The following is a 25,510-nucleotide window of genomic DNA, read 5'->3' on the forward strand; positions in this document are numbered from 1 at the left end:
AGATTTCACTGTTCACGTTAGGCCATCTCTAATAGCCTGGCTAACAGAGTTGGCTGAGGGACTGGCTTCAGATAGAGTTCCTAGGGCAGGATCTTCTCTGGTTCCTGGACAGAAACCTGGAGGCTGATGACTCAGAGGCTGCTGAGGAACAGCTTCCTCTCCAATGCTGGATGCCTGTGGGCCCAACCTACCCATAGGAGGAAGCAGGCCTGGTATTAGAGGTGGGGGCGGGGATGCTAAGCCCTTTAGTAGGGGGAGGTGGGACATCACCTATGACTCATACCCTTACTGTCGCATACATACATCCATACCTACACATAAATGCACAGACACTCTGCCTTTTCCTGAGCCTGGGTTAATGTGCTTACTGTCTGTCTGCTCAGCTCTCAGTGCAAAACCAGGACCTGATTGAGAAGAATCTGACGCTACAGGAACACCTGCGCCAGGCCCAGCCAGGGTCCCCATCTTCACCAGACACAGCCCAGCTAGCATTTGAGCTGTACCAGGAGTTGGCCAGTTGCCTTCAAGATTTGCAGGCCGTCTGCAGCATTGTGACCCAAAGGGCCCAAGGCCACGATCCCAATCTCTCCCTGCTCCTGGGCATTCACTGTGAGTCCTCAGGCCAGTCTGGGTCCCATGAGAAGAGGGGTCTTCATTCTTTTATCCCCATCCAACTTTCCTATCCTTACGATAGTATGCAAACAGGGTGCATAGGCCTAGTTATTGATCTCTAGGAGATTTTAAGTGTTCAGTAAGTTCCTTTTATGAACTGGCTCCTTATGGGGTGCTTTGTAGGCAGGACAAAGTGGGCCTTAGACAGCAAATCATCAGCCCACTGTTCCTAGCTGCTTTTTTAGACGTGCCATATCTGAAGGCTGGGGGTATAAGTCAGTGGTGGACTATACTTGCCTAGCATGTATGAAGCCCTAGGTTCAGTCCTCAGTACTGGGGGATAAAATGCTGTCATAAGATCATGGGCCTCAGATACTGCCTATCGATATTGCCCCTTCCACATGAAAGTGCCTCCCATCTGACTTATTAACACTTTTGAAATGCTCTTCTCCTCAGCCACACAGCACCCAGGAACTCAGCTAGATTTGCAGAAGCCAGATGTGATCAGGAGGAAACTAGAAGAGGTTCAGCAACTACGCCATGACATCGAGGACTTAAGGACCACCATGTCAGACAGATATGCCCAGGACATGGGAGAAAACTGTGCCACACAGTGAGATAGGCTATATTCCCTGGAGGGTGGGGGAATCCTGAGCTGTTGAGAGCCTGGCCAGGAGGCCCCCTGCCCTGACAACCCCATCTGTTGCTGCTGCTCTCAGAGAAAAGGCAGAAGGGAGGAGAAGAGAACCTGCATCTGGGGCCCAGAAGCTAGTGAGGGAAGTATTCCTGCCTTTCCCCACACTGGCTTTGCCTTGTTGAATTGCATTTGTCCTGTTGTCCTAATTCACCCTTTTGAGAGTGAGTTACTAATTAACTTTCTCGCAGGTTCTACTGATAAGTCCTCACAAATCGTTCCCAGCCCTAGGCTAACATCAAAGGCAAATAAACAGCTCCCCTCCTTTCTCATCCTTTGGGATGAATTCACATTCATTCCCACTTCATCCTTTGGTCCTGCTGGTGCCCAGAACTCATTAGAGGAGTCTGAAAAGGCCGAGCACAACAGTGACCATTTTGAGGATTCTCAGGCTCATGTACCCTCCCTGGGAACTGAGCTGGCTTCTGAGCTTTCTCAGACCCAGTCCCAGTGCTGCTTCCTCAGGGCTCTTATTCTCACAGAACCTCAGGGTGATCTGTTCATTAGCAGAGTTCCCACTAGGACCGGGACTCTAGGGATGACAGCCAGGGTCCCTTAATCTACCTGCTATGCCATCTTTTAAGGAGACTTTACTCCACAGCTGCCCTGTGTCCCCGGGGTCAGCATAGCTTCCTCCAGTGTTCTCAGGCCTCCCAGCTATCACCTTTCTTGGACTTTGAGTACATTCTTCTCTGTGGTTCTGGGATCAGGCTGAATTCCCTCTTCCCCCAAAACCCAGACCACAGGGCAGCTTTCAAGCTGCTTCCCCCAGGGCTGATCTGATTTGCACCTCTCTTCTTGGGGTGTGTGGAGGGGGTCTTTTCCCTTTCCTGCTCTGGCTTCCTTGAGGAGTTCAGGGTGTCCGGTATGGGTCAGCTTTAAGGTGTGACTTTCCGTGTTTCCTGGGTTTGTTTTTGTTTCTGTGGGGCCTTAGGACCCTCTGCTTTCGGGTTTTTCTTGCCTCCTGGTTCAGGGAGCATCTCACAGTTGTTAGTGTCTGGTTGTTGGGTCAGCCCAGATCTCCTAGACCTGGAGCCAGGCCAAGCAGGGGCCATGTGTGGTGCAGGGAGCAAGGCAGTGCAGTAGTGAAGAGGCAGCCACAACAGACTCTTGGGGAGCCATGGGCACTCGGCAGCATCCTGAACCTCACTTGGGCCTGAATGAGCCTCCTTAAGTGTTTTTACAAGTTTGTGTTTTATTTATGGAGTGACTTATCCCTTCCATTCAGAGCAGCCCCACCCAGTTGGCCGTCCCCTAAGCCTCTGGGCTTCTGCCTCCTTAAGCAGAGCTGCCTGGTTGGTCTCCACCCTGTGTTGGGAGCCCAGCCACCATGCTCACGGGTATTTTTCCTCATAAAGTTTATAAACAGTTATTTATATGAATCTTTGTTATGTCAACTGGTTTGTATTGCCTATTTTGATTACAAAATAAAATATTTAACAGACACATCCGCCTTTCATAGCTTTCCATCATTACTGTTCCCCTGCCACACCCCTCATTTTGGCTTGTTGGAGCCAAAGACAGGGTGACTTAGCCAAGTTCCCGAGGCAGTAGCAAAGAGGGACTTTTGTCAGGCACCTTCTTCACGTCCGTATCTCAACCACTTCTGTTTCTTCGCTTTTCTGTGGGGACAAATAGCATCTCTTCCTATACCACTTTGTTGGCAAAGCGGCCCTGAGTCATAGAATAAGTTGCCTTTAGAAAGTTTCAGCAAGTCTCTGAGAGGGGAAGTCTGGCCTCTGGGTTTCTGTGAGGAAGTGGGTTGCCTCAGAGAGCCAGGGTTGCCTTCCTGGGCAATTAACTGCCTGATCCTTGGACCTGAGGGGCATTATGTCCAACCTGACCCGTAGCTAAGTCTTCAAAGTTGGGCTATTGCTGGAGTCTGCTCCCCCTGAACTCCCTGGATTCTTGCTGAGTAGCAGCAGTTGTGGGGTGCCATCTGCAGTGTGGAGTTGGGGTTAAGCTGAGGCCACCCCAAGACTAGCTGTGGCTCTTTAACAAGGACTGTCTTGAGCCCAAACTGGAGTCCGGGCACCATCCTTGGTGTACACCCTTCCCCGGCTATCAGCAGTATCTTCTTCTCAATCCGGCTCCTGGAGGGTGTGGTCCTTGCTTCCTGCCGCCACCCTTTCTTGTCTAGGCTGCCCCTGCTGTGGTGTGCCTCCTATCCAGGAACTTCGAGTCTGAAAACTGCCCAGGCCCTCCAAAGTCTCAAGCTGAGCTATACTGTCATGGTACCTCCTGGTGGGAAGGTGGATGTACCACAACCAGGGCAAGCTGGGGAGGCTTTTGCTAAACCCTGGCCCCACCCTCCCAGGCCTTCACTGCCATCTGGTCCCTCCCGGACCTCACACTGTGAGCCTCAGATCAAGCAACGGCTGAGGGGGCGGATGGCGCAGCGGCAGAGGACTGGGGTCCTCTGCGCGCGCCTAGTCACCCGGAGAAGGGAGGGGCCCTCCAGCGCGAAGGGCGGTGTCGCACAGGCCCCGCCCCACCCGCCTGCGCCACCCATTGGTCGCGAGAGCAGTGACTCGCGGGCGGAGCAGGAAGGAAACCGCTCCCGAAAGAAAGCGGCGGCGTAGTCTCCTGACCGTGCAGCTACTGCTGCCGCCCGCTCTCCGTCCGTCTGCATATCCGTCTGCCTGCAGCATGAGCGGCCTGCGCGTCTACAGCACGTCGGTCACCGGCTCCCGCGAAGTAAGTGCACTACCGGGCCGGTGCTGGGGAAGAGCACCGACCGCTTCCCGGTGCTGTGGACCCTGACGCCGGGGACCCGCCCCCACGACGGGGGATGGGGCAGGGCTTCCTGGACCTAGGGTCTGCGGCCCCATCCTGTGCCCCTTCATTGGGCATCCTGGGTCCTCAGTAGTCCCAGCATGAACTACCTGCGCCCATCCCCCACCACTGGGACAAACATTCTCTGCACCCCCGACCGCATCCTTATCCCGCCCTCCCTCTCCTCGCTGTGCGCGTGGAGTAGGGCCCTGTGCCCCCAGCCAGATCTGCTGTGCATTCCCCTGGCTGAGCTCCTGACCCTCCCTGGCCTGAACTTAATCCCACTTCCCTTTTTTCAGACCCCCTTCCCATGGTGGTGGTCCCTCTCTGATGCCTTGCCACCCCAAGCCTGACTTACCTTCCTAACTCCTTGTGGCCAGAACACTACCCTAGAGTAGGCAGAGGGCAGGGAGACAAAAGCTCCTGGTCACACCCGCCTGAAGCACTCTCCATAAGCTTTCCAGCCTTCCCACTAACCCTGACCACTCTTTACCCCCAGATCAAATCCCAGCAGAGTGAGGTGACCCGCATCCTGGATGGGAAGCGCATCCAATACCAGCTAGTGGACATCTCCCAGGACAACGCCCTGCGAGATGAGATGCGTGCCTTGGCAGGCAACCCCAAGGCCACCCCACCCCAGATTGTCAACGGAGACCAGTACTGCGGGGTATGGGCCTTGGGCTTGGGGGTGAGGGGAGTGTTGTTGGAGGACTCCAGCCAGGGTTCGAACTGCACAGAAGTACTGCACCTCCTGCACCTGCACCGAGGTGACCACCCGCCCCTTCTCCCCAGGACTATGAGCTCTTCGTGGAGGCTGTGGAGCAGAACACGCTACAGGAGTTCCTGAAGCTGGTCTGAACTGAGCCAGTCCCCAGTCCCCGCTGGACTCAGCACCACATTCTCCCCATAGACCTCACCCAGTCTTGAAGGACCCTGTAACCAACTCCTGTCCTTCCTGACCTGATCCTGAAGTCCTTTCCCCCACAACGTAGCCCCCTCTCCTCCATTCAAAGGCAACATTCCTTACCCACTAGTCTCAGAAATTGTCTTAAGCAACAGCCCAAAGGCTGGCTGTTCCCAGCCAGGCCTTGAGGCTGCCACCCTGCCTGGCACTGGCTGATGGATATTTCTTTTGGTTCCATCAGTCAGAGCTCTGCCAAAGGCCCCGCATTCCCTCTCCTGGGAGTACCTTAGAGACAATTAAATGCCCATTCCACTGGCACTGTCTGTCTGGTTGTGACTTTACTGGGTACCCCAGGTTCTCATGCAGGGTTAGGCTAGTAGTTGTAATTGTGCTAAATCTGTGCTCATGTGTGGCACTTCTGCATGTGTGTAAGTGCATGTCTGGCACACACGTGCCTATATGGACCAGTGATTTCTGGAGACAGTGGGCAAGCCACTCTCCAGTTTACAAGTGTGTGCTGGTATCCATTTGCATGCCTGCCCAGGGCTGCCCTCCATTGGATCAGATTGGCTAGTGTGGGTGTCGTGGGAGTGGGTAGACAGCCACAGTTCTGTCATTTGGCGGGCATGAGCATAGTTTGGCAGTGACTTTGTGCGTAGTATTGAGGAAGTGTCCCCATGAGCTTATGGGTCTGTGCATGTCTGTGTACAGGTGTCTGCTGACCGATCACTTGTGCAGTGAGGCTCTGCTGCCCCCGCTGAGGCTGAGAATGGAAACCCAGCTGGGGCTGGCAACTCCCTCCTCAGGATCCTTCCCTTCACAGGATCTGCTTAGCCCTTCTTGGGAGGAAGAAGAACCTAGAGGACAAAGACCCAGCAGCCAGGCTTGCCAGCTGAGGCTCAAGTTACCAAGGGGAGGGTCAGCACCACCCCTCCTTGGCCTCAGCCTTCCCCTCCAGACTGCCCTGCCAAGAGATCCTGTGGAACTGATGGTGTCAGGGGCAGGCACTTTATTCAGGGCTGGAGCTGGAGTTGGGGCCAGGGTCTGGGTCAGGACCAAAGCCAGGGTCAGACACTGGGGCCCTGCGTGCCCGCAGTAGCAGCGTCGCGTTGGGCACCAGGCCTGCAGCCTGCAGCGTGAGTGTGTCATCCTGGTAGACCGTGGGTGGGAAGGTACTGAAGATCTCAAAGGTGGCTGCATCCATGGCCCTGGGGGCCCAGTGATGCAGATCAGGCCAAGCCATAGGGGTGGAGCCTCCGTGCAGCCCCTAACCCTGCCCTGTGCCCACCTGGCCTGTGCTAGCAGGGCACGCACGTCGCCAATAGTGTCCCTGGGCCACATCATCAGTAGGAAGGCCTGCTCCCCATTCTCAGACTTGATGCGCAGCATGGAGAGTGGGGGTGCTGGTGTGTTGGGTGACTTCTGACTCCTGCAGGCCCAGGGGCCTTCAGTGCTCCTGGTGGCCAGACCCCACCAGACCCCACCAGACCCTCACCTTCCCACCCTTCCCTCACCTTTCCCGCTCCGCCACCAAAGCAGGCGTCTCCACTGTGGTCTCCTGGATCCGGGCAGGCAGTGGGCAGCAGTTCTGGAAGACATGAATCGAGAGGGGACAGAGCCCTAGGCCCTGCCTGAGTCATCTCCCCAACCCTTGGAAGGGACTGACTCATCCTTGAACAGGGTTGATGAGACCAATGAGCCAAAGGGGTGGAGGTGTTCTGTGTAAACTGAGGCCCAAGAGAGGAAATGGAAAGGAAAGGAAAGGAAAGGAAAGGAAAGGAGGCCCCGTCAGTCTAACAGGAGAGGCAAAAGCCCACAGAGTCCATGACCAGGCTAGGTTTCTAACCCACCCTGGGGTCAGGGAAGGCTTCCCAGGGGAAATGACACCTGAGCTGAGACTGCAGGATGGGTAGGAGTCCTTAGAAATGGAATGGGGGCAGGGATGTTCTCAACAGCAGGGACACAGATCCTGAGATCCGGGAAAGCCTCCTAGAAGAGGTGATACATTTGGGACACTGCCATCAGTTCACAGCTAAAGCTGGGAATCAGGTTGGACTGGAAGAAAGAGAAGGTGAGAGCAGAGGGGAGGGGCCCAGTGGTGCAGGACAGCCCTTGAGTGCCAGGATAAGGAACTTGGCTTTATCTAAGGATCCTTGGAAGATTTCAGTAGGGAGTGCTGTGGGGGAGGATGGCTGGCAGGGGCAGGAATGGAGGCAGGAGACTGGCCAGAGGAGGGCGTGTTGTGTGGTACACACACCAGAGCCTAGACTAGGGGTGGCAGTGGGGGTGGAGAAAAGTGTTGGGGGTTGTCAGACTGGACAGGACTTAGCGATGCGGGATGGAGGCACAGCAGTCTGAGAAACTGAGATTTTTGCACTTTTCTCAGATGGAAACCTGAGAGAGCAGCAGGATGGGATGAAGAGAAAAGATAATCAGTTCTTTGAGTGACAGGGAGAGTTCGAAGGGCCCGCAGGAAAACCAGGAAGGAGCGCCAGGACTGCACCTTGAGGGCACCACCTACCTCTTGGCTCACCCCCAGCCCGGACTCTGACTTTAGCCCACTTTAGACCAGTCTGGCTGCTCTCTGGGACCCAGTGCAGAGCCTCCAGCAGCTCTGCAGTTTCCAGAAGACCACTGCACAGCTCTGAGGGACCCACCATCCTGGCCGTCACCTGAGGCCCACAAGCCTGAGCCACCAGGCAAGACGCTGCTCTGGCAAGCTGGGCCAGGGTTAGTGGTGGAGGGCTGGGGAATTAGGGCTGGCCTCACCTGCAAGGTGTCCCTGATGGGGCCCCGGATGTCAATCACCTCGCCTTGTCGGATCACAACCTTGGGAAGCCTGTTCAGAAATTTCTCAGCAGTCATCCTGGAGCCTGAGGGAGGGCATTGGGAAACTTGGCCCAGGGAGGGACTGTGACTAATGATGGAAGACTCCACCTGGAGCTTGTCCCACACAGCCCCCCAGCCATCTGGCTCGGCCTCGGGGCCCAGCTTACCTGGGTGCTCTTCCACTCGGTCCGAAGCCTTGCGCACCTTTGGTCGGCCCACCACACGGCCCTCACCTGGGAATGGGCCCAGCCCATCCTCAGGATACACCTGATTGCGCAGGTCACTTACCTGGCAGGAAGGAGGGGTGATAGCAGCCAGCCCAGCTCCTCAGCCCTGGCCCCACCCAACCCTGCTTGCCCAGAGGCCCCAAGAGCAGGCCCAAGGGACGGTCTAATGCAGTCCCCACTTTGCAGATAAGGAGGCTGCGGCCCTGGGAGACAGCAGGAGCCGCACTTCATGCTGCTGTCACCTGCTTGGGCCCTGCTCCTGCCAATACCCCACACTCATGCCTGCCAGAGCCACAGTTCTGACACCCTCCTCAGAGATCCCCTCTCAGGAGCTGACTGTGAGGGGGAGGGTGTGAGTGTCCAGAGAGGGCAAAGTCCTTGCTGGTGCCTAGTCTGCAATACAGACCCCCATTGCTGCATGTCACCTCATGTGCTTCATCAAGGCACAGCTCTGAGGCCTTGTCTTGGCATGGACACCTCGAACACCCCCAGTTGTGATTCACATTGTTTTCTGAGCTAGGGAGTGCACACTCCCTTACACGCCCACTGGAAATAACCTGCCACTCACTGGGCCTCATGGGCCTGTGGTGGCCTTCATCTCACACTTTCCTGGCCACAGACAAGCTCATGTCATGTCCTTGAGGCCCAGCACCTGCCCTCTGCTCAGCATTTGTGGTTCACAGCACTGCCTTCCACCTCAACCGGATGCTTCAGGAGCCTCTGGGGGAAGCCTGGCCACTTGTGCATAGGGACCTCAGGCTGTCAAGGGGTCCTGAATGCTGGGGAGGAAGGGAAGAGCAGTGGTCTGGCCAAGGCTGAGGCTTCAGGGTGCCACGAGAGGGCACTGTCTGCTGTACAGTCTCAGGACCTCCCTGCCCAGTTGCCACTGACCAGGGCAGCCCCATCCCTCCCTCCCTGGCGTTTCAGGATCACCCTTCCCCTGGAGTTCATGAGACCCGTTCCCCTGAGCTGGGGTGGTGGCTCCCCCTTCAGGGAGGCTGATGCTGCAGAAGCTATTTATCCCTTCTCTCCAAAATCCCCACATAGGGAAGGGTGAGTTGAGGAGCAGCCCGGCACCTTAAAGGGAACCCCATCAGGGTAGAGTCGCTGCAGCTCTGAAGGGAAGAAGCCATCCAGTATGTCCCGGAGACAGCGCTGTAGCAGGGAGAAGAAAGGTGGGGCCAGCTGCCTGCCTGGATGCTGGGCCCTGGGCCCTGGGCTTACCCAGGGCCTCAGGCTCTAGAACCATTTGCAGCCTTAGGACACGGGTGGGGGCCTCTGTGGGGCAGGCTGGGCCTGGGGTGAGCTGGCTCCACCATCTCCATGTACCATCATGGGCAGGCGGCGCCCCCCCAGCTCCTACCTGTGTGGAAGGATCGTAGAAGGGCCGGAAGGGCCCATCAAACATCATGATGCCATTCCTGTAGAGCTTCAGCGGGATGGGCTCAAGGACGTGGAGCCGTGCCCCACCGGGCACTGGTGTCACCTGGGTTTCACCCTCTACCACCAGCTCACTGAGATCCTGCAGGCTGGCCAGCAGCCTATCAAAGTCCACCTCAGGGGGCACTAGTGAATCCCCTGGCAAAGAGGATAGACCTGTGAGTCTCACCGTGGCTGCTGTGTGCCCTAGCAGCCCTGGTTTCTGTGGCCCTCTCCCAAGCTGGGCCATAGCCTCAGAGTCTCCTTAAATGACCACCTGAGGAAAAGGAAGGAAGACTAATACTAGAGCATACTGTCTCACTGAGCGCTTACTTGTGCCAGGGGTTTGGTAGCCATCGTCATGTCCCCTCCTCTTCCCGACACTATGCTAGGGCTTTACTCATCCCCATTTCTTAGATGAGGAAACTGAGGGTTAAAGAGAGTTGAGTGACTTGCCTAGCAATGAGCTGTAGTGGCAGAAGCACGGTTTGCCCTCAGGAAAGCCAAGCACTGAGTCGGCAGCCAAAACACACAGGCAGCGCTCCCGCCCCTGGAACCAGGCTTCCTGGGCTCGGGTCCTAGCTCCTGCACTTTCACCTGTGTGACCTCAGACAAATCACATGATGCAGCATTCCCTTCCAGAAGGGGGTGGCAAGTGTCTGCCTCCAGGGCAGCTGGAAAGCGCCAAGGAGATGACCGCGGGAGGGCCACTCTGTCCCCATTAGGTTGTTACCAGCTCCACCTTGCACAATTCATGCTTGGGCCAGCCCTGAGGCTCTGAGGCAGGGGCTAGCGAGCTCCATTTTATGCAGGAGAAAAGAGGCCCAGAGACATGAAAAATGACTCACCCGGTCACTTGGGGAGTTAGAGGAGGGCTTGGGACTTGAGCCAGCCCACTCTAGAGTCTGTTTCCCACCCCTGCACCATCAGAAGAGGAAGGACAGATGGTTGCTAGGAAGGGTGTCGGGACAGTGCTGGACAGATGTGGGACAGGCCCTCGGACAACAGACCCTTTGGAGCAGTGGCCAAGCTTTGATCTCGTCTGAAAACTGCACCGCACTTGTAGCCATGCAACAGCCACGATGTGCTGGAGCAGAAAGGTAGAGGAAAGATGCTGGCTGGGGACGGGCCAGGGCCTGTTCTGAAGTCGCCCTAGGGTGCAACCCTCCAATACACGAGTAACTGTGGCCCTTCTTGGAAGCTGTTTTTCACCAGGACAGCCAGATTGTGGCAGGATGTGGGTCAGGGCTCTGGGGACCCAATTCTTTTCCCCACAGTGGTGCAGCAGTTGTAGCAGGGATGCACAGATACGGTGGCCATGTTTCCTGTTGCCTTTGCAATTGTCAAAATGGTCGTCCCTGGCCAGCCCTCCCCACTCCCTGACATTTGCTACCGCCTGAGGCACTACACCTGCCCCCCCACACCCCCTTGGAGTACCAGAGTCCCTGCCAGAAAAAACAGAATGTCCTGGGTATCCCTAGTATGATTCAGAATGACATTAAAACATTATTTTCCTTTAACAACTGACTACTTCAAGAGCATATTTGTAGCCAAGTGCAGTGGCACATGTCTATAATCCCAGCTACTCAGGAGACCCAGGCAGGAGCATTGCAAGTTCAAGGCCAACTTTGGCAATCTATCTCAAAAAAAAGGGTTGGGAGGCGAGGATCAGTAATTCAAGGGTAGAACACCCCTGGATTCAATCCCTAGTACTGGAGAAAGTGGGAGAGAGGAGAGAGGGAAAAGGGGGAGGGGAAAGAGAGAATGAATATTGGTGAGCCCAAAAATCAGAGCAGGGAAGACCATCTCACTCAAGGCCAGCCCACCATGCTCCTACACCCGGGAGAATGAGGCCTGGAAAGGCTGCTGGCTGGCTTGGCTGGTCAGACCCCAGAGAGTGGAGCCGAAGAGCACCGGCACTTCAACTCCTAAGCCAAGCTGCCGCCTGAGTCCAGGGCTTCAAGAGGAGCTGACAGACATGGGGTAGTTGGCAGGGGAAGAGGACAGGCTTGCCCCTGGAAGCCCAAGGGAGGATGCCAAGAAACAGTGAAAGGGGAAAGAAGTTTATCAAATAACTGTCCCCAAACCAGGCATGCACACCTATGATCCCAGGGACCTGGGAGACTGAGGCAAGAAGATCTCAAGTTCAAGGTCAGTCTGGGCAACTAAGGGAGACCCCGACTCAAAAAAATCAAAAGGGCTGGGGAGGTAGCTCAATGGTAGAGCACCCTGGGCTCAATTCCTAGTCCTGAAAGAAAAGAGAGAAACGAAGGAAGAAAAAAAGGAAAAAACTCACAAAAATGCCCCAGGGGCTGGGAGTTTAACTTGGGACCTAACGAAAGAAAAGAAACCTGGCTCTGCCTGCTGTCAATCAGTTGGACCAGCGTTTGGAAAAATGAACTCCAGCGGGGTGAACAGGGCAGGTATTAGGTACAATGGACAGGAGAGGGGACAAGGGGCCCAAGAAGGAGGACTCACAGCTCTGGATAATCCAAGGCTAAGGGAAGAAGACCACACCACAGAGCTGGAAAGCCAGTAAGCCCCAGGCCCACGAGTGTCCTACAAAGGCCTGACTCCCACGTCAGGACAGAGGTGCAGTGAAGGCCCACACAGGCGATGAAGGCCAGGGGACAAGTCCAGCTCTGCTCTGAATGGGAACAAGACTGGGTTGAGGAGGCATTTCCTCTGAACCACAAGACTCCTTTCTGTGGAACAGGTGCACAGGAACCCTGGGCAGGCCAGGTGGTACACACCTGTAATCATTGCTACTCAGGAGGCTGAGCCTCGAGGATCACAAGTTTGAGGGCAGCCTGGGCAACTTAGCAAGACCCTATCTCAAAATAAAAAATAGAAAGGGCTGTGGACGTAGCTCAGTGGTGAAATGCCCAGATTCAATCCCCAGGACCATTAAAAATTCAATCAATAAGTAAAAGAACCCTGCCTGCTCACAGGCCAGGCTTCCGAGCCTCTCTGTAAGTGATGATTTCCTGTCAAGCACCCAGAGACCATATGACCATCCCACCTTCCAGAAGAGGAAAGTGGGCCTTGTGGTGTCATGCCCAGGGTCATGCAGCTGCAGAACCCGCTAAGTCAGCTCTCAATGACCATGCAGGCTGCTGCACAGCGTTGGCTCTGGCCATCTCTCTCTGGGGTCCCTTTCGAGCGAGGGCTGCAGTGCTGGGAGATCATCCAACTTTGAGAGCTATGCCTGTATTAAAAAGCAGGGCGGAGGCTCGGGGTCGAGCCAGGTTCCCTGGCCCAACTCCTGAGCCCCAGCCTGGCTTCCCTTCCACGACTTCTCCCTCACACTTGGAGCCACACAGCCACCATTGTGCTGCTAAGCTCTGTGACACTGGGCAAGTGGGCCTCCCTGAGCCTCAGCTTCCTCTTTTGTAGAATGAGGACAGCAGCCCTGCTGATCTCTGAGGAGGTGCCTGGCAGGGGGTGGCTGCTGCTGGCACCTCTTACTCACTCGGCTCCGGCCGCACTCACCACCACTTCCTCTGAGAAACCTTGCCCAGGGGCCTTCCCCACCATGGGTAGGTTCCTGGAGCCCCTGGGCCCACTCCCTTGGCTCTGTCACAGGCTGCTGTCATTTCACGTGAGCTTGGTTGCCTTTCAACCACACTGGGTGCACCTGTAACACAGGCCGGAGTGCTGGGCCCTGGCCTGGCCCCAAGTGGGTGCTCCAGAAGCACATGCTGACCTGTCCAACCGTCCTCAGGTCTGGAACACCCACGCTCTGCTAGGCCCTGTGAATAGTGGCAATGCCCACCCATGCCCAGAGTCATACCTTCCTCAGGCTTGTACCCAACTGAAGGAGACTAGGTGACAAGCAGTGACAATGGCATGTGGCTAAGTGCCACTACAGGGGCTGCAGAGCCAGAGGAGGGTCAGACTCGGCCACTGTCAGGGTGAGTGGTGGCTCTGGCAGGATCTCAGGTGCAGAGGTGGCCCCCATCTCAGGTGCACTGCCCACGCGCTCAGGCAACAGGAAACGGAGCCCCTGTTACCACCTCTCTGCAGGTCAGGCCGGCTCTGGGGACTTCACACGCATCCTCTGCGCCTCAGAAGAGCCAGAGCAGAGAGAAGAGGCTCCGAATCTGATTGCTGCCATAACACAAAGCCAGCCTGTGACCAAGGCAGGGAGTGACCTCAGGCCTATGGGATTCTGTGTCCCCGCTCACTGAGTACAGTGCCACCCAGTCCCCACCGCATCCTGTGGACTGTCCCAACATGCTCTGATGGCCCAGTCCTGGGCACAGTGGCCACCTCAGCCCCGCTCCTGCAGGTGCACATGCCCTGGTCTACGTGCCAAGCACCACACTTGGTGCTCTGGGGCATAAGAGCAGCTAAGAACACGGGCTGGCGGTCAAGGTCACCGCCAGGAGAAGCACCCCACATGCTCATTCAATGCGCGCAGCAGCCCTCGGAGCCCCTCGGTACTATTTATCCTCCTCCTAAGAGGGACCGGTCTCAGGATGGCCTCAGAGAGGTGCGGCAGCCTGCTGCCTGGGCCCGCCCCGCCCAGCCTAAGCCTGGAGCCCATCCGCACCAGAGCAGGGCCCGCTCCCCCAGGAGCTGCCCAGCTGCAGCCCAGCCCGGCCATCGGTAGACTCACTGGTGGTCCAGCTGAACTTGAAAGGATGGAAAAGAAGGCAAAACACCTCTGCCTGGAGTTGGCAGAGAGGGTGGGGAGGAGTCAGGCCTGCCTGCTGCCAGGGCAGGGGGCGTATCCAAAGGGTGGCCCAGGGACAAGTCAAGCTGGCTGCCACCCAGGCTGAGTGTGGCTTCTTAAGCCGGGGGTTTGGAAGAAGCACCAACATATCGACAGAGGCTCAGGGTCTTGGGACTTGGGAGGAGGCTGAGGTGGAGGGGCGGGCTGGCAGGAGAGGTGGGAGAAGTGGAGGAGCAGGAACCCAAGGAGAAGAGCGGGTTGAGGGGTCGGCTCACAGCCGACTAGCGCTCTCGGCCCTGAGGCCTGCACCTGGCCCGGGGTGCTGTGACCAGAGTCTCCACATGCCCTGGAGCACGTGCACTGCATCCTGACTACACTCCAAATCCTGGTGAGAGGGTGCGAAGGGATGACTGGTCCAAGCTGTGGTCAACCTCTTGCCAGGCTTTGCCCCTACTGGGCACAACTGACTCTCCTTCTAAGGCAAGAGTTCCAGTCTCTAGAACATTCTAATTATCTCCAGTTGGCCTAATACAGATGCTCTGGTTCACCAGTCCACAGACCTCTGCTCCAAAGCCCATGGGGAGGGGTTCTAACAGAGGGGGGTCAGGAAGTTAGAGACAAAGCGATAACCTACGTCAGTCCTGTACTGCGGAGGTAACCATCACACCATGATGCTGGGAATTTAAAAAGTAGACCAGGGCTGCACAGTTAGGATGATGCACCAGTAGGTGGGAGGACAAGAAGTCAGAGCTGCCCTCAGAGGTGGTGTGGTCAGTGGAGAAACAGGACACCAGAGCCAAGAACAAGATCATTAAGATCAAACCCACAGCACACCTGTAATCCCAGCAAATTGGGAGGCTGTGGCAGGAGGATCACAAGTCCAAGGCCAGCCTCAGCAACTCAGTGAGGTCCTATGCCACTTAGTGAGACCCTGTCTCAAAAAAAAATTTTTAAAGGGCTGGGGATGTGGCTCAGTGGTCAAGTGTCCCTGGGTTCAATCCCAAGTACCAAAATAAACAAATAAATAAATAAATAAATAAAAATAAAAAGGGCTGGGGAGGGATGTAGCTCATGGGTAAAGCAACCCTGGGGTCAATCCCTAGAACCAAAAAACTAAAGATAAAACCCACTAAAGCAGGACAACGGTTTTATGGTTTCCTCCAAAACCAAATCAGGAACTTCCCCAGGTGAGAAGGAGCAATTCCAGGTGTCGGGGCAAGCACGTGTGTGGAATGGCCACAACACCCTACAGTCACTTTGGTCTTATGAACATGGTAAAAATCACACGGCGGGTGGAGACCTAGCAGGATAGCAAAGTAAGTGTCACAGGAAGAATCATGGCGAGGGAGAGCACAGGTGCGGCTGGAACTCCACCTTGGCCCGTGGTGACACCGAGCGGGTCGGGTCCCAGCCTAGCCCACAGATGCAGTGAAAGCACCCCTCGTTCCGTCAGCCGGGTTCCCACACGCTGCCACCCTGGCATTCGAGCCTAAGAATAAAGTCCCTTGTTCCTGAGACGAGCAAAGAACCAGGGGTGGGGGTTGGCAGCAGGAGCATCAGGCCAGCCAGAGGCCAGGGGTGGGAAGCCGGGTCCCTGGGGCAGGAGCAGGCTGGCTCGCGGGTTGAGGGAGGTCCCAGGAGGAAAGGCGGCCGGAAATGGAAAGTGTCTTCATCTGGAGGAGACGAGTTCGGCCCCCTCCCTCACTGAAAATTAAAAAGCAGCAGAGGGCAGGTGGGGGGTGTAGCTCAGGGTTACCGCGGCCCTGGGTTGGAGCCCCAGAACTGGAAGAAAGAAAAGGCCCAAGAAGGGCAGAGACCACAGAGGGCCGAGGGCTGGGCAGCCAGGGAGGGAGGTGTTTCCCAGCGGTGGCTTTAGTGGGGAAACTGGCTTCAGCGCCCCTGGCTTAGCTCACCAACAAAGCAGAGCAGGTGAAGGGCAGGGTAGGAATGCGCAGTGCAACATCCAGAAAGCAGCCATCTGGTCTAACCCCTTCCTAAAAGGAGCAGGAGGAAGGCTGCTCTGGAAAGATGGGAGGACTACGCGAAGCCAGAGCCCGGCCTGTGCAGCAGGGGTCTGGGGCAGCACTGCAAGGCCAGCCCTCGACCCGGACAGCCATTCCTACAGCACCTGCAGCCAGCTATCAAGGCCTCGCCTCTCCACCAGGCCCCGGGGCCCCGGAGAACTCGGCCATGGCGCCTACACTGAGTTCACACGGCTGCTGCATGCCAGGCCCACCCCCCTTGGGCAGCAGGGCCCGCCCCACCACCTGGGCCTGCCCCGGGGTGCACAGCTCACCAATTTGCTGTGTGCCCGAGGATGCGGCATCTTCCCCAGTCATACCCCTGGGCCATCCCTGACTCCTCCTGTCCCTTCCCTCACGCACAAGCAACAAGGCTGTGGATCCTACCTCCCAAATCTGCTGCTGCTCGCTGGCACCACAAGCGTCCCTTACGCTGGGCATCCCCTTATCTCCTGCCTGGATGACTGTGGCTGCCTTCCCAATGGGCTCTCAGCCTTAAGCCTTGCCCCTCTGCTCAACAGATTCCCTAAGTGCCTCAGTTTGCCCATCTGTAAAATGCCAAGGCAGCTTACAAAAATACTCTGAACGCTGTAGATGTTGCACCAACAGGAAGTAATGATTTTAGAACGACCGGTGAGGGGGCTGTCCTGAGACTTAGTGGGATCGGGTCAAAGATCAGGATTAAACAGGAGGTAGGGCTCATATCAGGAGTCTGGGTTTTTACCCAGAAGGAAACTTCTGGAACCTAAAGAGTGCTGTCATCTTCCAGTTCCTCCTTGTTCCACAAGGCTCCAGTGCTTTCACAAAGACCTTGGAGAACAAGAGCTCCTATATGTGAGGCCCACCGTGTGCAAGGCCAGTGCGAGGCGCTCTGTGTTTAGCTCACTCATTCCGTGCAACCCCGAGGGCACGAGTGTATCCCCATTTTGTTGATGAAGGACTTGAAGCTCAGAGAAGGGAAGTCGTTTGCCCAAGCCACACTTGTAGTGGGTGGTGGGCTGAGAGGAGGATCTGAGTTTGACTCCGAAGGCTGGAGAAGTATCTTCTCCCTGTTTCAGAAATGGCCAGTGCTATGGACCCAAATCTAGGGAAGGAGGCGCAGGAGGAGCCCACTGAGTTAAATATGAGAAGCAGGGAGTTCTGTGGAAGCAGATGATTTCAATGGTCTGGCTCATAGATGAGCCTGCAAGGGATCCATGGAGGGGACCAAGCCTTGGAATTGAGTAGGGACTGCTCCTTGAAGGCAGCAGCTTTGGAAGGATGGTATTCTGTTATCTATGGAACCCGTGGCAAAGGGGTCCTGCAAGCAGACTAAGGTGACATTAGGGCAGGCTAGGTGGTCAGTGACTGGGGTCTTGGCCTTCCCTCCCTGGGTCAGAGGGTGTGGGTTCCCTTGGAGGCCCATCATGCTGGGTGGCCAGGCATAAATGAGGGGATCCGGAGAGCTTCAGGCCAACAGGAACCCACAGAGTTCCCTTGAAAGGGACAGGGCAGGCCCTCTTCCGTACCTGGCTTCCAGAACTTCTTGGCTGTCATCCAGTCCGTCTCTTCGTCCTCTGAGAGGACCGAGTTCTCCTGGTCCATAGGCTCCCCGACCCACTGCAGGCCATAGTCGTTGAGGAACCGCTGTGGGGAGGAAGGGGGAAGTGTGGGGGCGCCACCAGCTCAGCCCCTTCCCACGGAAAGGCAGCACCGGCCCAAGCCCCAGCCTCCATCCTTGGCCCCAGAGCTGACTGGACAAAGCAGATGGGCAGGGGACCCTGGCCTCTTCCTGGCTGTGACCTTGAAAGCCTTCTACCTCCTAAGCCTTAGCTCCTCCTCTGTATATTGGCGATGGCAGAACCTGCCACATGAGCTTGTGGGGAGACTCGGTGAGGCAGCTCATGCCAAGAGCTTAGTACAGAGCCTGGCACAATGAAGGACTCACTGACGTTGGCCACTGCAGCTGCAGGGAACCCTGTGGGTCTGGCTCCAGCAGGAGGAAGGGACACCCCGCTCTGCAGAACTGAGAGGTCATGAAGCCACCCATGGGCCTGCCTTCGAACCTCATCTCGGCTCTGACACAGGAAAACTTCCAGCTTGCCTCCACATCCCGTGGCTGACTCCAGCGTCCCCCTTCCCCACCCACTCCAGCTCCACATGCCCCAAGCTGTCTGCTGGCGGCTGAAGCCGGTGGCCACACTTGTGTCCTCTTTCCTCAGCTGCTGGCTTCCCTCCTACTTGTGGGTTGCTCTTTGCCATTTCCTTTGCTGGTTCTCCGCTCCAGGCCTCGTCCACCTGAGGTCCCTGCCCCCCTGCCCTGTCCTTCCAGGTTCTGTGCACTCCCACGTCTCCGTGGTCATGCCAGTGCAGACCACCTGGATGTTGAGGTCCAGGGAGCATCTCAAAATTCACTTGTCCCAACAGCCCCAGCTCCCTGCCCCTACCTCCTGGACCCCTCCCCTCCTGGCTCCTGGCTCAGGGGGTCCCACCCCTAGGGTCTGGGGACCATATCTGTCTTGTCTTATGAAGACAGTGCGTATCCAGAGCCTGGAAGCGTGTCCTACACTGTGGACACTTTGAGTCTGCGAAGTTCAGGAAGTGTAAACGTGTGGGGGATGCATGTGCGAGCCAGTGCTGCCCTCACCGAGGCTCTGGGATGGCCCCCACCCCTGGTGGCAGCTGCTCAGAGGCCCACGAGCTGCCATGCCCCCAGCGGGACAGGCGTGTTCCACAGCCCCAGGCATGAGCAGGCCGGGAGTGGGACAGCTCTCCACCGTGGCTGAGGAGTGGGTTAGCTTCTGGCCCCGAAGACCCCTGCGCAGGCAAAGCGGCAGGGTGGGCACCGAGAGACATTCGTGCTGCACCCTTTTTGCACCTGGGGCCCCCAGTTCCAGCCCTGCTTCTGGATTGGGTGCTGAATGGAAGAAAGGTGACTGAGGGGACAGGGTCACTAGGTAAGTGAGAGGTCACTAAGGCAGGGGACGGCCCAGCGCCAGGTCCGGACGATCCCTGTCTCATGGAGTTCACAGTCCCACAGGGGAAGAGAGATGAGGGGCTAAGAAGACGAAGGACAGGGACAGAGGATCCAGCCTCGTCAGAGGCTGGGAGGGCTGCAGGGCCAACAGCTGAGGATGGGGACGCTCGCCAGGATAAGCAGGAAGAGACCGTGGGCAACCGTCCTGGCGTAGGAAGAGCTCCACGTGGTCAAAGAACCGGAGAAGGGCCCGGTGGCTGAGGTGGGCAGGGTGAGCCTTAGGAATGGAGCCCCACGAGACGCCGTGAGGCCTATCAGGCAGGGGAGGGGCCCGTTAAGAGCTTGATGCAGTTCAGGAGGGACATACCCTGGCTCTGGACACCTTCCTGGCTCTTTAACTCCAGGTCAGTCCTGGGCAGGGAGACAGGCAGGGCCCCTGGTTGGGATGCTTGGTGAGGAAGGGTCCAGGGAGGGAGGCTCTGGCCAGGTTGCTGAGGGGTGGCCTGCCCAGTGCCAGTCACAGCTGGCTGGCTGCCCCTCCTCCAGTTCTGCCACTCACCTCCATCTCCCCCACCTGCCGCTGCAGCTGTGAGCACATGGTCTGCAGCTCCTCCTGCTGCTGCCCGGTCACCATGCCTTCAGAGGGAAGCCAGGGTGAGGCTCAGTGGCCTCTGAGAACTGCCTCCGGGCCCCACCCCTCTGGTTTCTCCCCTATCCCTGTGGGTCACCCTGGCTGACTCTCAAGGAGCCACCAATCCCCTTGGAGGTGTTCTCCATGCTTTGGATGGTACACCTCAGGGGACTCAGTCCCCTGGAGCAGGTACTGGGTGACTCCAGTACTGTCCTGGAGGTGTCATTGCCCGCTCTGGGCCCGGCTGTCCAAACCCCAGAAGGGGTCCACTTGACGGTCTTGGAGCCCTGATGCCCAGAAGCCACCACCCACGCTCCCAGGAGTCACGGGTCAGCCCTCCACAAGGGCCTCTCACTCTGGTTCTGCTGCAGGTTCTGCACCAAGTCCTCCAGTGCCAGGATCTTCTGATCCTGCAGAAGCAAGGCAGAGGGTGAGGCCAGGCCTGGCGGGTCCCAGAGCCACAGCGGGTGGAAACAGGGTAACGTCAAGCTCTTCCAAACAGGAAGATCGGGAATTTGGGGGGCACTGGGAAGCACAAAGACCATGCCCCTGACAAGCTTTGGCACCGCCACTGTTCCTGTGCCTCAGATAACCGTGGTCCCACGGAGGTGAGGAAGGGCGCAGCCCATGATGCTCGCTACTCTACCCAGCTCAAGGTCTATCAGGCCCAGCTGTGGAGGAGACCCAGCCTCTCCGCTAAGGTCATAGGCCACACCGAGCCATCAAACCAGGCCGTTCAATGGGCCAGATGGTCCTAGAACCCACCCACCCTGGCCAGACTGCGGTCCACCTGGAACCTTCCCGCTGGAGGCCTACCTTGGACATCATCTCGTCGGTCTGCGCTTTCACCTGCTGCTCCAATTCTCGCATCTTCCTCGCCATGAAGGCCATCAGATCTGAGTCATGGTACATAGAGCCTGCCAAGGGGACAGAGTCCCTGGAGCCCAGGCCTGGAGGTGAGTCTGAGGCAGGGAGGTCCAGGGAAAGGGTCCGGAGCAGAAATAAAAATACTACTAGCAGCTAACACACGAAAGGGACTGCTCAAAACTCTATGCAGATCAATTCATGTAACTCTGGCAATGTGCCCAGGAGGTCAACGAGCTGTTTTAGGAAACTGAGGTGTGTTAACCTGTCCGAAGTGTATGAGTGTGTGGTGGAGACCCTGAGCAGCACCGCCTAGAAGTCTTGCCAGGCCTGGTGGCACCCACCTATGATCCCAGCAGCTCCAGAGGCTGAGACAGGAGGATTGCAAGTTCAAGACCAGCCGCAGCAACTTAACAAGGTCTCACTAAGCAACTTAAAATAAAAATAAAAACCTCTCAAAAAAAAAAAAAAAAGGGCAAGGGATGTAGCTCAGCAGTAAAGCACCTCTGGGTTAAATCTCCAGAATCCACCCCTTCCCCCAAAAAAGGTCATCCTCCATCTAATCAAGACTCAAAATCAAACCTCCAGATTGCAGACAATGCAGAGGGTAAGGGAGGAGGCCAACACCACAGCAGGAGAACTGCCAGACAAATCCAGAATCAGGGGCGTTTTGAAAGACAAAGGTCTGGAACTCTTCAAAAAGTCAATGTTTTAAAAGGGAGGGAGACTGTTGTAGAGAAGTATAGCGTCTAGGCAGAGCGCATGACTCTCAGGTCAGTCCTAGATTGAGGGGAAAATCACTCTGAGAGGTACTTTGGAACACTGGGGAGATCTGAATGTCGAAGAGATAGATGGTAGATGTTATTAAATAATTCATGTGCTTAGGTGTGATGATAATATTGGGATTAAGTACTTCCTTATCCTTAAGAGATGCCTGTTGAAGAGGATAAAGATGAAATGTCATGATCTCTGCAGTTTCTTTCCAAATTCTGAATCTTAGAAATGCATGTGCAGGGCTGGGGCTGTGGCTCAGGGGCAGAGCGCTTCCTTGCATGCGTGAGGCACTGGGTCCGATTCTCAGCACTGTATATAAATGAATGAATAAATAAATAAATAAATGTCCATCGACAATTAAAAAATATTTTTACAATACATTTGCATCCATGTGTGAGTAGACGGAATGAGAAAAGGCAGACGGCGGCCAACCACCCGCAGCTGTCAAGGGAGACACATGGGTATTAACTGCACTATCATCTCAGCTTTTCCGTACACTGGAAAATTTTTCAAATAAAAAGTTTGAGAAGAGGAAAAAGAGAGATGGGCAGAAACAGACCTCCTTCCTCCCCTGGACACCTTCCTACTGTGAACAGGCTCTACAGCCATTGGGCAACCAAGCAGAATGCCCAGGCAGGCTGGGCAAGGGTTGAGGAGGAAGAAATCTGAACTTTTTTTTTTTTTTTTTTTTTAACAGTACTGAGGATGGAACTTAGGGCGCTTTACCTCTGAGCCACGGCAAGCCCTTTTTAAATTTTCACGTTGAAAGAGGGCCTCGCTAACTTGCTGAGGCTGGTCTCAAACATGCAATGCTCCTGCCTCAACCTCCTGAGCTGCTGGTATTACAGGCATGTGTCACTGCACCTGACACCAGAACTCTTGATGATGTCTTTGAGTCACTGAATTAGCAGCCCTGGAGCTGCCTCCTCAGGGGTTCTTGGCACATGGGATAACAAATCTCCCCATTGCTTATGCGGGTTGACTGAGGGTTCTCTCTGACTTGTAGTCAAAAGCACCTGAAGTGACCTGTCAGCTTTCAGGAACTGCCAGCACATGCAGTGTGGGTAACTCACTGAGAGAGGGTACAGAGAGGGACAAGAGTCCAGGTAGGTGGGCACCCACACTGGAAGGCTGGGATGTAAAGAAGGTGCTGGCAAAGAGAGCTGGGGAAAGAGCCTGGGAGGAAGGCGACTGAGGGGGGGTGATGTGGCGTCCACGAGAGGAGGGTGTTCTGAGGATGGGGGACAGATCGGAGGTTGCTCAGCAGAGCACAGCACAGGCAGCTGCTATTTAAGATGTTGGTGGGGACTGACACTGGCTGGGGACGAGTGAGAAGTACATGACAGGAGAGGAGAGAGTGGAGGCAGAGGGCTCCTTTAAGGGGAGGGGCCGTTGCTGTGGTTACCGATAACCTGCCTCCCAGCTGGGTGCAGGAGATCCTGCTTTGTGATCAAATGGCTGTAGGACTGGATCCAGGCTCTTCCACCTCAATCCTCCCAACTGTCAAATGGAGGGGAGTTTGCTCAAGAATCACCAGACTCTTTATGTATTTATTTCATGTGCTGGGGACTACACCCAGGGGCTCTCCTCTTAGGCCCCTTACCCTCTCTCACCCTGAACCCTCGACCCACTGTCCTCGTGCCTGATGGGGACTCCAGAGGCTCCAGTCACAGCCTGGCCTGGGGCTTGGCCAGACCTCCTGGGCTAAGCCAGGGGGTTGTGTGGCTTTATGACAAACTAGGTCTAGCCAGGTGTGGAGGTACAGGCACATGGCCATGGTCAGCAGGGGCAGGGGCCGCCACCTCAGACTCAGCAGACAAGTGTAGGAGCCGTGGCTTGTGGGGCCTCGCCCTTCTCTGGGGCTCCCTCCTGCTGCAAGGACTCAATCCCTTCAGGCCTCTGGTCTCACCTTGCCTACTCACAGAAGCACCTACGCTGCCATAGCAGGAAGGAGCAGAGATCCGTTCTTCAGAGCCAGATCCATCATTCAGCATATCCACCTCATCTTCTGCAGACATGGATGCCCAGGTCACTGCTCTGGAGCTGAGCCTGAGAGGGAGCTCAGACCGGAGGCCCCAGTTGAGGTGAGCAGCCTTCACACTGCCCCCAAGAGTACGAAGGCAGGTAACTTGGGGGTTTGGGCAAAGGTCCAATTAAAATGGTCCTCTCCTAGCAGTTCTCCCAGGAGCGGGCCTGAGGGCCAACAGTGCATGGAGAGGCCTAAATGGGGTTGGGATCCCACAGGAGTCGCGCGGAGCCAGGGCAAAGACGTGAGGTCAAACTCCAGGGAGAGGCGGCTGTAAAGGGCTGTGGAGGCTGTGGGCAGGAGGCTGAGGCCACCCCTCTCAGCCCCTGCATAGTTTCCAGCAGCCACAGCCAGACCTACAGTGGACTGAGGGGTTCAAAAGTGAGTGAGGACATCTCCATTGAGGGGCAAGGCCTCCTCATCTGCCAGGAGGGAAGCCCAGGCCTCAGGGAGAGGGTGAGGAGCCACAGCACACCAAGGCAGATCAGCTGCTCAGGGGCCTTCAGCAGACTCTTTCCCTACCCATCCAGGCAGGTAGGCAGTGAAGGGGACAAGAGGACAGAGCCCACACTTACCGTCTCCGTATATTCTTATCCCTCGCCTTCTGGGAAACCGAGCAGGAAGGAGAAGGAAGAAACATAAATTAAGACCCAGGGAATGCCACCAGGGAAAAGGCTTCAGGCCCCAAGTCCCAGACAAAGCCAAAAGAGAAAGAAACGGGGCCTCTGCCTCCTGAGGACTTCCGCCCCTAAAAGCCATCCCTAGCCAGGGTGAGCCAAGGGACATGCTTCAGAATGTGTGACTCCTCCCAATGAGGAGGACAGGGAACAACTGCAGGTCCAAGGGGGGAAGACTAAGAGTTCCAAAATCTATGAGCCCAGCCCCGGCTCTGCTCTGAAGTGACTGCAGGTCCCCAGATCCATCACTCAACCTCCGGATCACCTTGGCCCATAACGACTGTAAGTAGTGTCCAAAGGAGCAACGTGAAAGTGATAAAAGGTGGAAGAGATTCCCTTTTTGCAAGAGCCCAACACAGGCCTGGTCCAGGGGGGGAAGACCATCAGAGTTTGCAGAATTAGTAGAAAATGAACATGAAATGGCAGGCACTGAGCCGCTCCTGCAGGGCCTGGACCTTACAGAAAGGTACCATCCAATTTGTGGTTAGTCACAAAGGAGAGCTCCCCAGAAGGTCTAAAGAGAAAGAAGGTGTCAGGAAAAGGTGTTTACCTCGTCTTTGTATTCCCCAAGACAGTAAGAGGGCCAGGGAGGGCCCAGGTGGAGACAGGGGCAGGGACACAAAGACTCTGTAAGGCTGGCTCCTTACCCAGGATTCACAGGTTCCGACTGCAGGGGCACTTTCCGGGTCTTGCTAAGGGAGGCCAGAGGTGAGCTCATAGTTCTAGTCTAGAGTTTAGCTGTCGGGAACTCCCTGAGAGGAAAGAAGGAAGTGAGCCCTTGGGGACAGTGGGGGACCTAGGGTTTCAGGCCCAGGTGGCCTGAAGCTTCTCTTCCCTGTCTACTCTTCCTACAAGGGAGCACTCTCCAGGAGCAGGGGCCCTCACTCCTCCAATGCCTTGCAGAAGTTTCTGGAGCCTTCTGATATTGCCTGTTCCTCTGGGTATCCAGCTCTCTGCTCTGAACATGGAGACCTTTGCCTGGAAGTGAGGTGGGAAGCCCCTTTGTTGGGGGCTTTCCAAACTCAGAGCCAGGGTGCAAGACTAGGCAGGAGCCTGGAGATTCTGTCCATCCATCAGCAAACTGGCTGATACAAAGCCCAGGCATGTCCTCCTCTCCTATTAGAAGCCAGGGGCACACAGGTGCACATATACACACACGCCCACACACATACCATCTCAGAGGCAGAGAGGGCAACCCAGGGGCAAGATTCAGCCAAGCCCCTGCCTATGTGATACAGAGGTTGAGAACCCAGACTCTGCAGATTCTGCCACCCATTCTGTAACTGGCACCGTGGTTCCTCTGGTACAAAATACAGACAGTAACAGTACCACCCAGGTGGGTTACTAAGGGATTCAGAGGTAACAAAGCACCTAGCCAATGCCAAGCTCAAGGGAAGTACTTGAAAACTGAGCGTGGCTCTTG

The 25,510-nt window shown here is 56.2% G+C and overlaps 3 protein-coding genes across 5 annotated transcripts in view; 2 read left to right on the forward strand and 1 right to left on the reverse strand.

The window, feature by feature from the left end:
* Positions 1–2,752, forward strand: part of CEP85 (centrosomal protein 85) — a 40,219-nt gene extending 37,467 nt beyond the window's left edge. For all 3 annotated transcript variants that reach the window (XM_079150062.1, XM_079150063.1, XM_079150064.1), the window contains 2 exons: positions 384–609; positions 1,069–2,752. In XM_079150062.1, the coding sequence (XP_079006188.1) occupies positions 384–609; positions 1,069–1,229 (387 nt within the window). In that variant the 3' untranslated portion in view covers positions 1,230–2,752. The remainder of the gene's footprint in view (positions 1–383; positions 610–1,068) is intronic.
* Positions 2,753–3,832: 1,080 nt separating this feature from the next.
* On the forward strand, positions 3,833–5,300 carry SH3BGRL3 (SH3 domain binding glutamate rich protein like 3). Its single transcript, XM_079134215.1, has 3 exons — positions 3,833–4,003; positions 4,581–4,748; positions 4,874–5,300. Exons 1-3 carry the CDS (start codon positions 3,956–3,958, stop codon positions 4,937–4,939), a joined length of 282 nt encoding a protein of 93 aa, XP_078990341.1. The 5' UTR covers positions 3,833–3,955; the 3' UTR covers positions 4,940–5,300.
* A 694-nt stretch (positions 5,301–5,994) lies between these two features.
* On the reverse strand, positions 5,995–25,162 carry UBXN11 (UBX domain protein 11; the record flags this gene model as incomplete). Its single annotated transcript, XM_079145533.1, has 15 exons — positions 24,973–25,162; positions 24,735–24,839; positions 23,986–24,014; positions 23,294–23,392; positions 20,563–20,663; positions 20,102–20,156; positions 19,675–19,751; positions 17,668–17,785; positions 9,405–9,619; positions 9,119–9,196; positions 7,982–8,102; positions 7,755–7,858; positions 6,500–6,573; positions 6,274–6,414; positions 5,995–6,193 (listed from the first exon to the last, which is right to left on the reverse strand). Exons 2-15 carry the CDS (start codon positions 24,803–24,805, stop codon positions 5,995–5,997), a joined length of 1,482 nt encoding a protein of 493 aa, XP_079001659.1. The 5' UTR covers positions 24,806–24,839; positions 24,973–25,162.
* Between the last annotated feature and the right edge of the window lie 348 nt (positions 25,163–25,510).

This window comes from Sciurus vulgaris (assembly GCF_902686455.1).
Source record: "Sciurus vulgaris genome assembly, chromosome: 1".
NCBI classification, from domain to species: Eukaryota; Metazoa; Chordata; class Mammalia; order Rodentia; family Sciuridae; genus Sciurus; species Sciurus vulgaris.

Excerpts from the sequence above, each read along its gene's own strand:
- SH3BGRL3 (XM_079134215.1), top strand. The coding sequence starts at position 3,956 with ATGAGCGGCCTGCGCGTCTACAGCACGTCGGTCACCGGCTCCCGCGAA. Across the intron at positions 4,004-4,580 it reads CGGTCACCGGCTCCCGCGAA|ATCAAATCCCAGCAGAGTGA; the intron begins GTAAGTGCACTA and ends CTTTACCCCCAG. Across the intron at positions 4,749-4,873 it reads ACGGAGACCAGTACTGCGGG|GACTATGAGCTCTTCGTGGA; the intron begins GTATGGGCCTTG and ends CCTTCTCCCCAG.